The 16,645-nt window shown below is 33.9% G+C and overlaps 3 protein-coding genes across 4 annotated transcripts; 2 read left to right on the forward strand and 1 right to left on the reverse strand.

Moving 5' to 3' along the window:
* The first annotated feature begins 1,804 nt into the window (after positions 1 to 1,804).
* LOC127264211 (uncharacterized) lies at positions 1,805 to 4,487 on the forward strand. Of its 2 annotated transcripts, XM_051293666.1 has the most exons (6): positions 1,805 to 1,920; positions 2,137 to 2,211; positions 2,311 to 2,342; positions 2,887 to 3,128; positions 3,802 to 4,038; positions 4,110 to 4,487. In XM_051293666.1, exons 2-6 carry the CDS (start codon positions 2,159 to 2,161, stop codon positions 4,116 to 4,118), a joined length of 573 nt encoding a protein of 190 aa, XP_051149623.1. In that variant the 5' UTR covers positions 1,805 to 1,920; positions 2,137 to 2,158; the 3' UTR covers positions 4,119 to 4,487. The 2 variants fall into 2 exon arrangements, with proteins under 2 accessions (XP_051149623.1, XP_051149622.1); XM_051293665.1 differs by lacking the exon at positions 1,805 to 1,920 and having other exon boundaries at positions 1,927 to 2,211.
* A 4,514-nt stretch (positions 4,488 to 9,001) lies between these two features.
* On the forward strand, positions 9,002 to 11,589 carry LOC127264056 (F-box/kelch-repeat protein At1g57790-like). Its single transcript, XM_051293401.1, has 2 exons — positions 9,002 to 9,101; positions 10,248 to 11,589. The coding sequence occupies exon 2, from the start codon at positions 10,270 to 10,272 to the stop codon at positions 11,458 to 11,460; it is 1,191 nt and encodes a 396-aa protein (XP_051149358.1). The 5' UTR covers positions 9,002 to 9,101; positions 10,248 to 10,269; the 3' UTR covers positions 11,461 to 11,589.
* A 2,820-nt stretch (positions 11,590 to 14,409) lies between these two features.
* Positions 14,410 to 16,225, reverse strand: LOC127263591 (F-box/kelch-repeat protein At1g57790-like). Its single transcript, XM_051292693.1, has 2 exons — positions 16,197 to 16,225; positions 14,410 to 15,511 (listed from the first exon to the last, which is right to left on the reverse strand). The coding sequence occupies exons 1-2, from the start codon at positions 16,223 to 16,225 to the stop codon at positions 14,410 to 14,412; spliced, it is 1,131 nt and encodes a 376-aa protein (XP_051148650.1).
* Between the last annotated feature and the right edge of the window lie 420 nt (positions 16,226 to 16,645).

The raw sequence follows: 16,645 nt of genomic DNA on the forward strand, positions 1-16,645 counted from the left end.
TTGACAATAATATCAAAATCATATCTCTAAAATTTAAAATATAATATCCAAATCATATCCCTAGATTTTAGGATATAATCAGGCTTTATATCCCAACAATCTCCCATTTGAAGACTGATTTCATCTTCCACTTCAACATACCTTATCCAATTTCCACTCCCCACCATTCGGTGTTCTGATTCGAATCATTCCTTTACCTACAATTTTCAGTGTCTCATCATCGGCAAGATAGACAACACCAAAATTACATGTGGTATAGGATGCCATGATTCCCGAATCACTACATGAGTGAAATGACGCTCCTGAGACCAAAATCCATGACTCCATTGGACTGCTGACGCTCAGAATCAGCACATCGGATATCTCATCCGTTGTGTTTGCCGAACCCTGATCCTTCTCCGGCGCCCGCACTCTCATTTCAAGTGCCCCTTGCAGTTTCAACATGCCACCTAACTTGCATCTTCCTTGTCGATCTTCTTTACTCGACTTCATCCATCTTGACTTCCACAAACAAACATAAGGCTTACTTGATATGAGAGCACATCGGATATTCCGCTGCGTTTGCCGAAACCCTTATCCTTCTCTGCCAACTTTCCACCGTCTATCACAAAGGGACTCGCTGCCTAACCTACCAGTCGGGACCGACCCAACACCGCCAGGAGACTTTCAACACAAGGCACCTCCGTAGGTCACAGGGGATTCCCACAACGATCCAACGTCCGATTCCTCTCAATCCACCCTATCAACGAACTAGACTCTGATACCACTTGTTACGGAAATTCCAGGAAATCAAGATGAAATAACAAAGACAAAAAGAACACAAGATTTGGTAACCCAGTTCGATCACGATGATCTACGTCTAGGGGCGTTGCCAAGCCATGAATTTTACTATAAAGTACGCAGACACATGTTAAAGTGAGAATAAATGGATATTTACAGTCTAAGTCTTTGACAATAATATCAAAATCATATCTCTAAAATTTAAAATATAATATCCAAATTATATCCCTAGATTTTAGGATATAATCAGCTTTCATATCCCAACAGTTATATATTATAAAATTAATTAAATTTATTAAATATATTTTGATTTTATAAATTTTACTAGTGTCAATTGAATTAAAGCAAGAAAAAAAAAAAGAAGAAAATTTAGCTAATGGAAATTAGAGGAAGAGTGTATAATACTCCCTCCTCAGTCCCTCCACAATTTACACTATTTCTAATTTTCTCTATCCTTAATAATGGACACCTTTCTATTTTTGATAAAACTTATAAAATCAAAACATATTTAACAAATATAAATCAACTTAATTAACTACGTAACATAATACAACATCATAAACCCCTTTATTTCTACCTCTCTCCTCAATAAAATAAATATTTTTATCTATATTAAAACTACATATCTTTTGTAAAATTAATTTATATAAATTATAAATAAACAAAAATATTTTTTTTATTTACTTGTATTATAGAAGAGTTTATTTTCTACAAAACGATATCATATTGCATATATTTTTTAATTGTTATATAATTTTTAAATATTTAAACATATATTTTAATTTTTTTAATCATATATATTAAATTTACTTTAAAACAATAAATATTATTAATTATAAAAAAAATAATATAATAATATCGTAACTAATTATTATTAATTAATTAAATATCCGCACCTTAAATACAGTATTTTTAATCTAAGGATTCAATTCTGGTGGGATTGAGAGAGTATTTGTCAAGTTGACTAAGAACTACAATAAATCTAAGTTTAGAGGTTGAAATATAATATACGAAAGTTCTAGAGGATTTATTTGTAATTTAGGGTTCGATGTCTCTTTATTGGCAAATTGTGATTTGAAGAGACTGCGATTCCCCGAGTTCGTTTTTCTCCGTTTCTCTTTGATTAGTAGGGTTTCCCAGGTAAGTTATTCACGATCGCTCTTTGTTTTGGTAATTTCGGAAGCGTAGTGATGGTTTAATTAATAGAATTTGATGTATTTTTCCGTCGAGGAGCCTACGAAGAGTAAAAGTCATTGTTCGAGAACAAAGGCGAATTAAAGTTAGATATATTTGTGTATGTTCAGATTTTAATGCTATGAGTCACCCAATTTTTTGGTTTTTTCAACTCTATTGCAGTGCTGAATTCTCCTCTGGATTAATGTTTAAGAATACATTTCAATCCGGGTTTCTTTCAATTTTATATAGCCTTGGGTAAGCAATTTTATTATGTTAATATGTTTGGGCGTGCCACTAATCTGTATGTTTAGTTAATGCGAGCTTGAGTTTAAAATATGATTTTTCATTCTTCAGGAGCAAGCCATTACAGATATGGGATAAAAAGGGTATGCACTTCGCTATTTCTCTAATTTTATTTTGTTAAATTCATATTCTTCGTTTAGGTTTATTTTTCCTTGTATGTGTTCATGAGTGAATTTAGGCATGGATTTAAGTTCGGATTATCTCTTTGAATTGCTAGGCTATCAGGTGTTCGTTTCCCAGGTTCATATTAGGCAAACTAATTGCTTTGGCTTTCGGCCATATAATTTTCTATGAACATTTTTTTCAGAAGCTAAAAAATTTAAGAGGACTGGGTTTGGGTGATAAATACTCTGCTTTTAGGTGTTATGTGTGGAATGAATAATTTTATGCCTACTTAACACTTTCCTGAAAATTGGTTGAGAGAAAACTGAGCTAGCTACTAAAATGTCGTGAGGAAGCTTCCTTATTATAATTGGAAATTACGTTTGGATGTATAAAGATGCTATGGGTTTCAGGAAAGATGAATTGCTTTGGTTCCTTTGATTGTAGGTCAAATGCATACTTGTATTTGTGAGCTAGCTCTTTGTTTGGTTACCCCACTTGATGGATTTTATTTGAAACTTGCAGTGGTCAATGGCCATGTTAAGCGATTGCAAGATGATGACATACAATCTAATGTTTTGGAAATAGCTGGTTCGGATGTTCAATCTACTTATATTACTTGTCCAGCTGATCCGACTGCAACGCTTGGCATCAAGCTGTCATTCTTAGTAATGATTGTAAAAAATATGAAGAAGTACTTCACTTTTGAAATCCAAGTGCTGGATGATAAAAATGTCCGTCGAAGATTCCGAGCTTCTAATTTTCAAGTCTGTAAGTTTTCCTCTTGTGGGTTTCAATTTTAATACTTTAGATAATTGTCCTGTTTGTGTATTGTTATATGTTACATTACAGGGCAAGAAAATAATTTGTGTGGAATTGGTTGGTAAAACTTTAGTTATACTGCAGCAACTTTAGAGCAATGAATTCACTAGGAAATGTTATATCCTAGAGACGACTAACTGCCGCATGCTTTTTATTGGGTTTGGTTAATGTATATTTTTTGCTATGTTCTTGATGCATCTTATCTTGCTTTCTCTGTTTACACGCTAGTGAACTTTGATCAGATAGTGTGGATTAGTAATGTTAGATCTTGAAACCGCTTTGCCTCATGGATGGTGTAGATTAAAAGCTAAATTCTAAAAAGTTGGACTATGAACAAATAGTTCGAGCTGCACTAGCTTCTTCGATGGTCCTAATAAATAAGTAGAAATATGAGGTTTACTCTAGGGTAGGTACTGAAGGTTATAAAAATATTTACTTCTCTGATATTTCTCCCTTCGATTAATGAGAGACACATGTCGATAAACTTGAGCTTTCGCGTGTCTTAAGTAGTTGAGTTTCTTGGTTACATATTCGCAACTAATTGGTTCTCGAATTCTTATTCAATACCTCAGTTTCTCTATTATTATTGTAGAGATTAAATTCAAAACTCTGTTTTAGGCCGTCACAAGAGTTAAACCATATATATGCACGATGCCCTTGAAGTTGGACGACGGGTGGAACCAAATCCAGCTGAACCTTACTGATCTGACCCGTCGTGCATACGGAACAAATTATGTCGAAACACTGAGGGTTCAGGTCCACGCGAATTGCTGCTTGAGGAGAATATATTTCTCGGACCGCCTGTATTCAGAGGAGGAACTTCCACCGGAATTTAAACTGTACCTTCCAATGCAGGTAGATTTAACAGCGCCTTATCAACTATTGATATCTTCTTACCTTGTCTCTCATTTAATTCATCGTTGCAGAAAGCCTGAATGATCTTGCAGACGACTTTGGTGGCTTCAAAGATGATCGCGTAAAGTGGTTCATCCATGGAGGTATCAAGCTTATTAGTATCGATATAATGCATAGATTCTGTTATAAGCCGAACGTATCTCTTCGGTTACTAGTCGAAGATATCGATATCGATATCGACAGGATACACAGCTGAATTTATGCCCTGTTTTGAGTAACTTCTATGACTCCTTGGCTTCTGGAGTGTGTGTTTTCTTGGGTTTGATTTCAGCTGAAAATAGTGATGGGTTGCAAACTCAACGTGCTATAGCGCCTTAAATGTAATGGATTGTGATGCATTTAAAACTCCATTTATTTGGTAATTTATCTTTATTTATATTTCCTGTATTCCACATAAAGTGTTCGATATTAATTTTATTATTTTAATCATATGTTAAATTTTATTATTTTTAATTTTAATCAAATTATTTAATTATTCTAATATTTATTTATAATTATTTTTACTAATATATATATTTTTAATTATTTATTACATATAATTTTTATAAATTTTGGTATTAACAATAACTGAATATTTTATTGGAAGGAGTAATTATAATCTTTATACAAATGCATTAATTTTTTTTTTATATAAACTATTATATTCAATTTACTATTAAAAAATTTAAAATCAATTATGTTGACGCATAAAAAGAATTTATTTTACATTTTCTTATTAAAATATTATAACCATTCATAAATTACTCTTATTTTACTAATGTCGGACAATTATTGGTATGTAGTCTTTTAAAGTTTGATTTAGATTTTATTTAAATAGTAGTTTAAGTGTGTTTGGATTTAAATAGTTGTATAATGTGATATAAATAGGTGTTGATGTGATATTTTGAATGAATTGATTTTTAATATAATATAAAAAATGAAAATAGGTGTTTGATATGATATTTTTTGGGAGAAAAAATTGGATGAATAGTGTAAATTCAATCCAATCCTCCAAATATACACACCCGTAGAGTGTCTTTATTGTTTATTTCAGATAAAAAAGTACATGAAAATTCACAATCCTCTAGCCTCAAAATATTTTCTAAGTTACGCTCATCGTTATATTGGTAAGTCTAATGAGAAAGATAGGACACCCTCTGCACTGCCAGAAAAATGTAAAAATGCGGCGCGGAATACATATAATTCCATGACAAACATAATAAATTGTAGCAAATAATGTCGTAAAATTAATTCCACACTAGATTTTTCGTCGGTATTTGTTGGTTTCACGATAAATTGTCGAAGTTTTCCGTGACAAAAAAGGAATACTAAATATTAATTGCAGCACCGCAACAACAAGAGGATTATTAATTATCAATTGCTGTAGAAGATCGCAACAAATTGTCGCAATTTTCCTTGACGACGACAAGGAGTACTATTAGATATCAATTGCTGCAAAAGACCGCGACAAATTATTGCAATTTGATCGGTTCTCTGCAAATTATACCGATACTATGAGTCACTCTTAGCTTGTGCATATTATTTCTATTTTTCAAAAAATGAAAAATAAATAAATAAAAAATCAAGGTCCAAATTTGCAAGGAGAAGGAGCATTTGAAGAAAAGGTGATGGCTATCCTCCCGGAGAACTTCGCAAAGATCACAAGTCGGATTGATGTCGAGGAAGGGCAGACAATCTTTTGTCTTTGGTCCATAAACCTTTTTTCCCGAGAATGAAACCATGCATCCTGCCATTAAACGCCAAGGAGAAGGAAAAGGTAGAAACACATTCTATGAGGAGGGTCACAAATGGCTGTATAAAATTTAGCCCAAGTGTTGGGGACTCTCGTTTGCGGATAGATGATTAATGCCTATGTTCCCCTAATAGTTCGAGTTTTCAGGTGAGATGGTGATTCAGCATCCGACACCAAGAAATGGAATAGAAGGCCTTGAACAAGTCAAGCTTGATTAAGCTCCGGCGATCATTGAGAGCTCCATATCTCCTAGTATAGTGCTTGAGTAACTCTTGGAGGAGTGGAATGGTTTCCACCATGTTCCTACCTTTAACAGAAGCCCCTTAGCTTGAGCTTTGTCAATCACCTAAGGATCGAAGAGACGAAGACCCATCTTCAATCGATCTGCAAGGATCGGAGTTTAGAGATAATTTTGTATATTACATACTTTGCAAGAAGCTATAGGCCTGAAATCACCATCCCCGGAGAGGCATATGGTTTTGGAATAAGTACCAAAACTATATGATTGAAGTGTGAATTTGGGAACTTACTCTTGACCGGACACGGGTTTTCATTAAAATGGATAATAATTACTCTTTCCGTCCCAATTCAATGTACTTTTTTTTTTTTTTACCATTTTTACCATTTTTGTTCATCCCACTCCAAAGTATTTATTTCAGTAATCATACATCAATACCAAAATACCTTTTAACTTTTACCAAAATTACAAACATACCATTAAACATACAATTGATTTTTTACATAAAATCAAAGCGCAAAAATGTCAAAAATCTCTTACATACTTCTACTAACTAATAAAATACTATTATTTTTTAATCTACTATAAAACGTCAAAAAAGTCTGGACCGGGACGGGGGAGCATTATTTTTTCATTTTACCATGGAAAAAATATAAAAATGTAATAATTTTTACTTAAAATGGAAACGAAATTTTTTTTTTTATTTTTTATTTTTTATAACGGTCCAAAAAAAGTGAATATAAATTTGAATGATGAAAGAAGTACTATCTAATTGCTTCCAACTTTATAAAGTGTGGTTGATCATTTGATTAATCTAGTTAAGTAGGTATGTAACGTATATTTTCTCTAGATACACACATGCACATCATTTTTATACATTCTATGGATATATTTAGATGTATTGAGTTTATAGTTTTCAGTTGTCAATGTAAGAAATAATCTTTATAAATGTTAAGAATATCTATCCTACATTGTAAATAATGTGGGGTTCCCTTAGTTTATAAGAGTACAGGCTACTCCATTTAATAATCAATTGATTTTAAGTTGAAATTTAGGATTTTTTTTTTTTTTTAATTCTCTTTGTCTATTAAAATTAGCACACTTGGTCCGGCACATACATTAAAAACAAAAAAAATATTTTATTGAAAAAATGATAGGTAGTTGGAGATATTTTTAGAAATTTAATTAGAAATCAAAGTAAACGAAAAGAGATAATGTAATAAAGTCGATGATATTTATTAAATTATAGAGTAATAATTAAATATTGATTTATTGAATTTGTCAAAATTAGTAATAAGATAAATTTAGGAGACGGATTAAAAAAGAAAGTTCAAATAAATTTGACGGATGGAGAAAGTAATAAATTCCAACGTGCAAGAATTTTTGTCAATATATCCACCCAGCAGCTTCACCAACGGGAAAAGTATTGTGGTTTGGGATGGAATATGCCATGTTCATGGCAGAGTACAACGGCGAAAGATTCTTCCCGTAGGGAGACGGCTACAATCTATGCAAAGACGGAATTAATTGAAGGGTGATGATTTATTCATGCATTTTTAAGTTGTTTATTTCATGACATTTTTCCTTTTTTGGAAAATTTTGGAAAAAAACACCTCAATTCATTTTGTGGTTTTGATGGTGTTTTGGGTGCGTCTTGATTGTGTTTTTCGGGTGCTTTCGGGTGTTTGTCGAGTGCAATTTGGGTGCTTGTTTTCTTTTATTTTTCAGTTCCATCATTCTTAAATTATATTTTGATTTTTTTTTTTTTTTTACTAGAATTGTATTTTATTGTGCTTGAAATCAAGAGATATAGAATATTGCAAGCTATTAGGTTTGGCCGAGAGTGTACCAATGCACACTTTCCGTAGCGGCTGCAAATTCTCGTATTATTTGAAAAAAAATAAAAATAAATATAGGATGTTGTATGATATTTTTCATTTTTTTTACTATATAGTTTATATTAGCACGTTAACTAAATAATCAAAGCATAAGTAAATAAAATTGCACAAAATTAAATAATAAAATCGAAAATAAAATCCCATAAACTATAATTTTACTTCCTAAGCGACGAGGCAGATCCAAACCCTACGCTTTCAAATGTGCAAAGGAAAGCACATTTGAATAAATAAAATCAAAAATAAAATCCCATAAACTAAAAATGAATAATTAAACAAACCAAAACCAATCGATCGATTAAGACGAGGCAGATCCAAACCCTACGCAGCTTTCAAATTTGCAAAGGAAAAAACAACACCTATTGCAACATTTCTACTAAATGTTTGTTCGGGGATTTGGATTTTGAGTTGAGATTTGAATAGTAAAAATTTTGAATTTGAATAGTTGTATGATGTGATACAAATAGGTGTTGATGCGATGTTTTGAATGTAAAATTGATTTTTAGTATAATATAAAAAAATAAATGATTTGATATTTTTTAAGGAAAAAAATCAGGATGAATAATGAATTTAAAATCCAATCCCCAAACAAACACTCCCTAAGTACCACTAAAATTAAATCACATTTCTTCAAACTTGCCATTTTTAAAAGCAGTAACATTCAACCCAATATACATATTGCAAACCCTATGGTGAATCGGTGATAATTGGAAACAATCAAAACTTCAAGACACACAGAAGGAGATCTTATTCTTTAAAAATATAACTTCAATTTTTTTTTTTTTTATTTTCTATAATAATAACAACAATAATAATGTACCAAATCAATTTTTATGATGGCAAGACCATGAAATCAAACCCTGAATGTCTACTCCACGGAGCCTATCATATAGGTTTTTCGGACATGGCTTACCCAATTGATGATTTGCAAATTATTACCCTCGACCCCAGAATTTAGCCATCACACACTTAAAAAGTACCTAGTGCCCAATATCTATCTATATATATATATATATATATATATATAAGGAAGAGAAGTAATCGGGTCGCCCTCTTGAAAGGAGTTCTTATTGTCGGTCTTCCACTGCTCAGCCTTAATCATGACTGCAAGAAACGAGAATCTGTCCAAGTCCGAAGCGTATGGTTTCTTCCTTCTGTAAACTCATTCACTAACTGCAGTTTCTTTATTCTTTTGTGTGGTTGATTGATCGATCCTTCAACGAATTAATTAGGGTTTGAATTACTGCCTCATGGTCTGAACCAAATAGGGTTTGGGGATCTGTCGAAATCCAACGCGTTGTATTCTTTTTTTATAATCGTTTTGGGATCTACCTGATGGTCTGTCTCAGTTTTATTTGTGTTTAAATTTGTTTGATTGGGCGAGGTGCTGATGGCTTTCCACATTTTAAACCCACATAAGGGTTTGGGACTGATTGATCAGTTTGTTTAATCATTTCGTGTTACGATTTGAGCATCAATTGTCTTTGATTGATCTTTAATTAATTTCCCAACTGAAGTCTTTCAATGGACTTATCAAAGTCATTATCATATTGGACTTTTCAATGAGTATGGAAGATTAAAAAGAAATAATAGGATACTTAATTGGAGTTAAACATCTATTTTTCTTCCTTAGCTTTTATATGGAATGAAAACTTGTTATCCTCTAGGACTTGGATTCAGTATCTTTATTGGCATGACCCTTCTAGTTTTCTTAAAGGGAATTGGTTATGATCAAGACTATTAGTACTCCTCTAGTATATTAATACTTCGTTTGTAAAGTTGATATTTGTGAGTGAACAATTTGCTTTAATACGTATTTCCTTTTACGCGCGTGTCGGTCAATTTTTGCCATTGTCTTATACGGCACTTTTCTTTTAGTTGTCCTCATAGATGAGTTGAGTAGTATGATAAAAAAAAATAAGACTTATAATTCAAGATCACTGTAACAATGTGATTCTCAGCTTGTAAATGTTTACCATTTTAATAAAGAATGTATTATCTGAAGATGCCTTTCAGGTTGAAGCTCCTAGTTTTCCAAAGCATTATCATTTAATTTTGATCCAAACAGTTGTAAAGTGGTTGCCAACCTCTTGAAAATAGCATGAATTGATTAGGATAAGAAATGAAACATCTTTATCCCATGTTTGTCAAAGTGTTTGTACTCATTGTTTTCATGCTAAATGGAATCGATTTTGACTTGTCGCATATTGCGCTTGGCTAATTTATGCTAGTTTCTCTGTACATTCTCACTCTTGGATCATTTGTTTAATGTCAAATCTTGCAGCAATGCTAGCTAGCGGATTAGGATGCCGCGAAAACAAGAGTTGGACTTTCCTTCCGATGTTTTAGAACAGATCCTGTCCTTGTTAAGCTCTAAGGATAGAGCACGAGCAAGTGCTGTATCTAGAAAGTGGCGGGACGTTGCATATTCTGTCAAAAGGATCCACCGCCCTCCCAAGTTTCTTTATTTCAATAAGATCTATAAGAACTTTCTTGTCTGCGACCTTGCTTCTTGTCGCTCACACATAACCCCACATCCAAATCTACCTGGTGGTGATGTTAGTTACGCCAAGGATGGTTGGATTCTTTTCCACGATTCGGATATTGGGGCCATGAATTTCTACAACCCTCCTTCTGCTGAGTGGATTGAGCTCCCAGAGATAGATTTGAATTTCTGTAGAGCTGGATTCACTGCTCCTCCAACCTCGCCAAACTGTGTGGTATTCCTACTTCACAGTTGCAGAACGGAGGCTTGTGTCAATGCCATTACTTGGCGCCCGGGGGATATGGCGTGGACATATTTCAAATACGAATATGAACACCCATCCATCAGTTCCACCTGGAAAATTGTTGGTGACAACCGAGATGAAAATCCATCCTGCAGCTACACATGGAAGAGTATTGTGGTTCGCGATGGAATTTTCTACAGTTTCAACATATTTGGTGATATCGGAATTTTTGATCCGGTAAGACGGACTTGGAGAGCTCGCTCCTGCAAGCGCCTCAAATCCATTTGGCATATGAACAAGGTTTGTTGGGATTATTACATGTTCATGGCAGAGTACAGAGGCGACTTCTTTCTAGCGCAAACTAGTGGCTACCGGTTTCTCAACATCTACAAGTTGGATGAAGTTAGCTACCGATGGTACAAGGTTAAAGATTTAGGCGGCGCAACATTCTTCACAAGCACCATCACATCACTCATCCGGGATGATCTCCCGCATGTCATGCAGAATTGTGTGTATTTCCCAGAAATTGTGGATAATGACAGGCACTGCAAAGTCTATTCTATGAAATTGAATAGGTACTATAAGAAATTGCAGCGCCATCCGTCTTATGTGGTTAGAAGAACTTGCCCAGACATCTGGACGGACATCGGTGAAGATCCAGAGATGAAAGAGAGGAATGAAATTGTCCAAATGAATTGGAAAGTGTGGCTGTCGTTTGCGCGGATGCATCATGAAGCGTTTGGAACAAAGCTTGGCCTTAGGAACTAATGGTACTCGTTAGATACATGATCATTTCCTAACGCTACAAGAAAATATCAATTTTGTAACAAAATTTTTTTATCCCTAAATCCACTTTTTCCGTTACTAATGACAATAGAGACGGAATTAGAGAATGAATTGCGTTAACTACGTGAACTTTAGATGAATTTTGCACATCCAGCCCATCGGACACCGATTGACCTATAAGTACTTATTATTTTATGTGTGTATAAAATACCTAGCCTAGCAGCCTCAAAACTTAAATCACTAATTCTGATTGTGTCACCAAATTATTTTCTTTCTAGTGCCTTTTTTTATAATGAGGTTTTGGTTGTATGTTTCATATTGGAAATCAAAATTGAAGGTCGCAAAAAAACAAAAAACAAAAAATTAAAGGTGGCGTGAACCGATAAATAAATAGATAATAAATTAAAGAGGTGTATTCAATTGAGATTTTAATGGAGTTTTTTGGATTTTAAAAACTCAATTGGGATAATAAATTAAGGGGATGAAAAATTAAAAAAATGAAAAAAAATAAAATAAATTCACGTGTCCGTCAGGTGTCACTGACTTGGCGGGACACCTGGCGGACACGTCACCTCCGGAGAGCCACCGGGCATCTCTGGCGCCGGAGAACTAAAACATCGAAAAATTTTTACTTATCACCTCCAGCGAACCACAGGGGCGTCTCCGGCGCCGGAGGACTAAAACAACGAAAAATTTTTGACTTATGAAACTAGTTTGGGACAGGTCCCACTGGATTAAAATGATAAAGGGTCAGTTACAAAAACTAAAAAAACAGTTTACCCTAATTTTTTTTATTTTAAATAAAAAATACATGAAAATTCAAGATCCGCTACTCTCAAATACATGTATATTTTCAAAGTTACTCTCATCTTTGATCAAGACTAATAAGAAAGATAGACACTCTCTGCACTACCAGAAAAATGTAAGAATACATGTATAACAAATTGTTGCAGTTTTTTGGGACAACAAGGAGGAATATTTAATTATCAATTTCTGCAAAGACTGCAACAATTCGTTGCAGTTTTCCAAATTGGTTCTCTGCAAATTATACAGATACTACGAGGATGGATCGTGCAGTCCAAATCAGTCACTCTTGTGCATATTATTTCTATTTTTCAAAAAAAAAAAGAAAAAAAAATCAAGGTCCAAATTTGCAAGGAGGAGCAACTGAAGAAAAGGTGATGGCAAATAATGAAGAGGTAAGGGGTAGAGGATCGCCTTGCCATAATCCTTTTTTTCCCGAGAAAGAAACTAAGCGTCCTGCCATTAAACTCGGAGGAGAAGGAAATGATCGTTACAAGAACATAATATTTTTGTAATAAAAATTTTTTATCTTTAAATCCACCTTTTCCGTTAACAATGACATTAAGGACGGAATTAAGGAATTGCGTTAGCTACATGAACTTTAGGGACGGAATTTTCATTACAAATATATTATTTTTTCATAGTGAAGTGCAGTTACTGATCTGAATCAAGTACTAATTTACGAAATGAAGAAACCATGCGCTTTCATCGACCGATTACTTCTCCTTCCAGACATGATTGCAAAATGAGATGAGCTGAGCAGGGGAAAACACGAAGCGATTTCAGCGAGGAAGACAGATTAGAGTGATGTTAGCGCTTCCTTCCACTTATACAGTGAGTTCCAGATACGACCGGTGCATTACACCGGGTTCACTCCACACTTTTTTTTCTTTTTTTAATTGTTGTAATTTAGCAGAATAACATTGAAAAGATAGGGTTTTATTAATAAATAATACAGGTAATTTGATTTAGTTGCCATTTATTTATTTCATGCACTTTTTTAATACTATAATATGGGTAATTTTATTATCTATATATATTTATTTCAAAAATTTTCATTTCATATTTTAGTTACAGTAATATATTATTCTTTTCAAAAAATATTTATAATAGAATTATATAGAAAATTAAACATTTAAATTGTTCAGTTATTTTTAAATCAAGTTTTAATATATATATAATAAAAGATTTCGAATGATATTTTTAAAAATAAATAAATAAATAATAAACACAAAATCTAATTCTGTAGAAGGCCAATAATTTTTGGACATTTTGGACCATCAAATTTCATAATCATATTCAAAGTCTCATGATATTAGCAAGGGTAATTTTGAAGAACAAAATTTTAATTTATTTGCAATTCAAAATTTTATTATTGAAAAAATAAAATCTCAAACATATTACAACTAGATAGAAATGAAAAATATCATACAACATGCTCTATTTTTTTATTCCAAGCATATCCCAAGACATTCTATAAACTATAAAAACCTAAAAATCATAAAAACTGAACACCCGATTTACACTCGAAATACATCAAAAAGCTTACAAAAAACTCAATCACGGCGCGAAACAATGAACTCGAAAAACACAATAAAGGCACACATCGCAACGGGGAATTTCTTCAGAAGTTTTCCGAAAGGAGAAAAATTTTACTAAATAAATAACAAGTTAAGCATATTTAAAAAAATCTTTGAGGATATCACCCTTCAATTCCTTCAACTTTAGAAACAACAAACATAACTACAAAACTAAGCAATTAAAACATATTACATACATTTATTTTAGTGATTTTTTTTCCAGAAAACTAGTCTATCAAATAATTATTTATTCTCATTGTACATCATAATAAACATAAAATTTTTACTATTTTCCAAAAATCTAAAATTCAAATATCTTCAAAAACATGCAAATTAGTCCAAAATTCAAATTAAATTGAATAAAATTCCTTTAATGTTACATTTAATTCAATATAAGTCATTCCCCAATCAATCCGCCACAAAATATTTCCAAAATACACGTTAGTTCATGTTATAGGACAAAAAAAAAAAAAAACAGACAAAATTAAAACTGAATTTATACTCAAGGAGTCGAGTTGATTCCGGTGCGCGCCGAGGCTTTGAAGCCTCAGAAGAATTCAGAGAGGTCGTCGGGGGCATCGATCCATATGTTCTCATACGGCTCCTCGTTGCATAGATTGTAGCCTTCTTGTCGGGGGAAGAATCGCTTCTGCCTAAGGGAATATACAACGGGGCGCTTCCCGTAAAAAATCACCTTCGAGAAATAAATACTATTTCTCATTATACCTATCATATCTGTCCGAACAAACGAGCTCATATAGTTAGCAAAAATGGTCAGGCCGCCGAGGTCTTCAATCTCCACCCACTGGTTTGCAGCGCTGTCGAGCTTATGTACAAAAGGGTTAAGAAACGGGTAAGCGTATATCAAATAAATATCCCCGGCATGCTCTGCCATATACATCGCCCGCTCGCCTATGTCAAGCGGGTTCGCCCTTATGCACTCAGGTTGTTCGACGGGGACGACGGACCAGGCACTATTATCAGGATCGTAACATCCCAATTGGCCGCTTTGGCTAAGACAGTAGAAGTGTCCGTTGCAAAAAGTCCATTGATTCGGATTGCTGCTGACGAACGGTTCCGGGTTCTCGAAATGATTGACGGTCCATGTGTCATCCCCGGGGCGATACGTGCTGATTGCGATCACATGGGGCTGAAGTTGCATTAGCGCAATCACAATGCAGCTAGGAGCATTCGGCGCGGCTGAAAAGGCGGCTAATTTACTCGGAAAATCCATTTGCGGCAATTCAACGGCCTTCTGAGTGTACGGGCTGTAGAGTGTAAGCAAAAGGCCTACATGGCTGTAGAGCAACAGCCAACTGTCGTTGCAGTAACAGACGAGTCTGTACTTTATCCCGGACAGCCGTAGGTAATGCGACTTGCGCTGAACTGGATTGTAGAACTCATTTGTTTTATACCTCCACGAGTGGTACATGATCCAAGGGTGCTTGTTGGATACTCGGACGGACTTTGCCACAGCCATCCATCTGTGGCAGACGCCGGAAGCCCGGAGGTTGTCTACCAGGCTTAGGCGCCTGAGGATGTTTTCCAGAAGTTCGACTGGAATATCCGACTCTTCGGCCTTTTTATTTGGCCTCCTTGGAAAATCATTGATTCTGAGGCTCGATTCGTTACTTCTTTTCCCAGAGATCCTGCAAACATTATATTGAAAATAATTAATTGATTAGACTAAGAAACAAAAAGAACTAACAAATGTCGGACGATAAATATGAAAATTAAATGTGCGATGTACATGTACAATTTATGCGGCCTAAATGCACTAATATGGGACATTCTTTATCATAAAATGGGACTCTTATGACACACGAACATTTTGGCACTTTTCTTCTATGCAGAGAATTAATATGATTTGATAAACACGTCGTGCATATATGTAAGTGATCTTAATTATCTTCTAATATATAAAACAACTTTACCGTTATCCTTCACAACTACCTAGGACACGGCCACATGCCAAAGACAACAAGCATACCTTGTCACACAAGCACATTAAAGAGGACACACACCTAAAAGAATTTCGATAACATATATCATCTTAACCGTTATAACGTTGTAAACAAAAAAAAAAAAAGAGAACCATTATACTGTTTTAAAACTAACCTAAATATTTATGAATTAAAAGACTAGCTGATTGGCTCGATCAAAGATTCAAAACCCTCTTTTCGCGGAAAAGCGAGTGTTATATCAAGTCCATAAATTTTAAAAAAAAAGCCCTAAGACATATAACATCGTTATTTTCTAAACCCAAAAATGTATGCTGAAATAGGGCTAAATTAGTATCTACCACAGCCATTTTCAATCTACATTGAAATCAACCTTCCAATTGATGAATACAGCTCATCCATTGATGCCATACATTTCAAACATAATTGCATAGAAGAAGATAATGATTATGATTTCGCTGAATAGAGTTGTGGAAAATCAAGCTTCCCTGAACAAGCACAAAAATTGAATTCTACAGTGAACTCAAATTAACATCCACACCCAACAAGCATTAGAATTAACAAACGAAAACAACCTGCAGATGCATCAGAAACGAAACCCAAAACCCTAACCATAAAAAACAAAAAAAAAGAAATCGAAGGATAATGAACCCCTGCGCCTAAAGCGTAAACAACAATGAATCACAACAAAAAGAGCACAACTAGCTGCAAGAAGAAACTCCAATTAAAATCGCCTGAAAAATTGAAAAATCAAAACAATAAAAATGAAAGAAACCGTACGATCTCAGAATTTTCATCAGCTCAGAATGCATGATTGCCGGA

Source organism: Andrographis paniculata, unplaced genomic scaffold, assembly GCF_009805555.1.
Source record: "Andrographis paniculata isolate CXL003 unplaced genomic scaffold, ASM980555v1 Contig69END, whole genome shotgun sequence".
Lineage (NCBI taxonomy): Eukaryota > Viridiplantae > Streptophyta > Magnoliopsida > Lamiales > Acanthaceae > Andrographis > Andrographis paniculata.

What these genes read in the sequence shown, in the direction of transcription:
- LOC127264211 (XM_051293665.1), top strand. Translation starts at nt 2,096, where the DNA reads ATGAGTCACCCAATTTTTTGGTTTTTTCAACTCTATTGCAGTGCTGAA. An exon ending in TCAATTTTATATAGCCTTGG is followed by an intron (nt 2,212 to 2,310) that starts GTAAGCAATTTT and finishes TTCATTCTTCAG; the next exon opens with GAGCAAGCCATTACAGATAT. An exon ending in ACAGATATGGGATAAAAAGG is followed by an intron (nt 2,343 to 2,886) that starts GTATGCACTTCG and finishes TGAAACTTGCAG; the next exon opens with TGGTCAATGGCCATGTTAAG.
- LOC127264056 (XM_051293401.1), top strand. Translation starts at nt 10,270, where the DNA reads ATGCCGCGAAAACAAGAGTTGGACTTTCCTTCCGATGTTTTAGAACAG.
- LOC127263591 (XM_051292693.1), bottom strand. Translation starts at nt 16,225, where the DNA reads ATGGATGAGCTGTATTCATCAATTGGAAG. An exon ending in CTGTATTCATCAATTGGAAG is followed by an intron (nt 15,512 to 16,196) that starts GTTGATTTCAAT and finishes TAATGTTTGCAG; the next exon opens with GATCTCTGGGAAAAGAAGTA.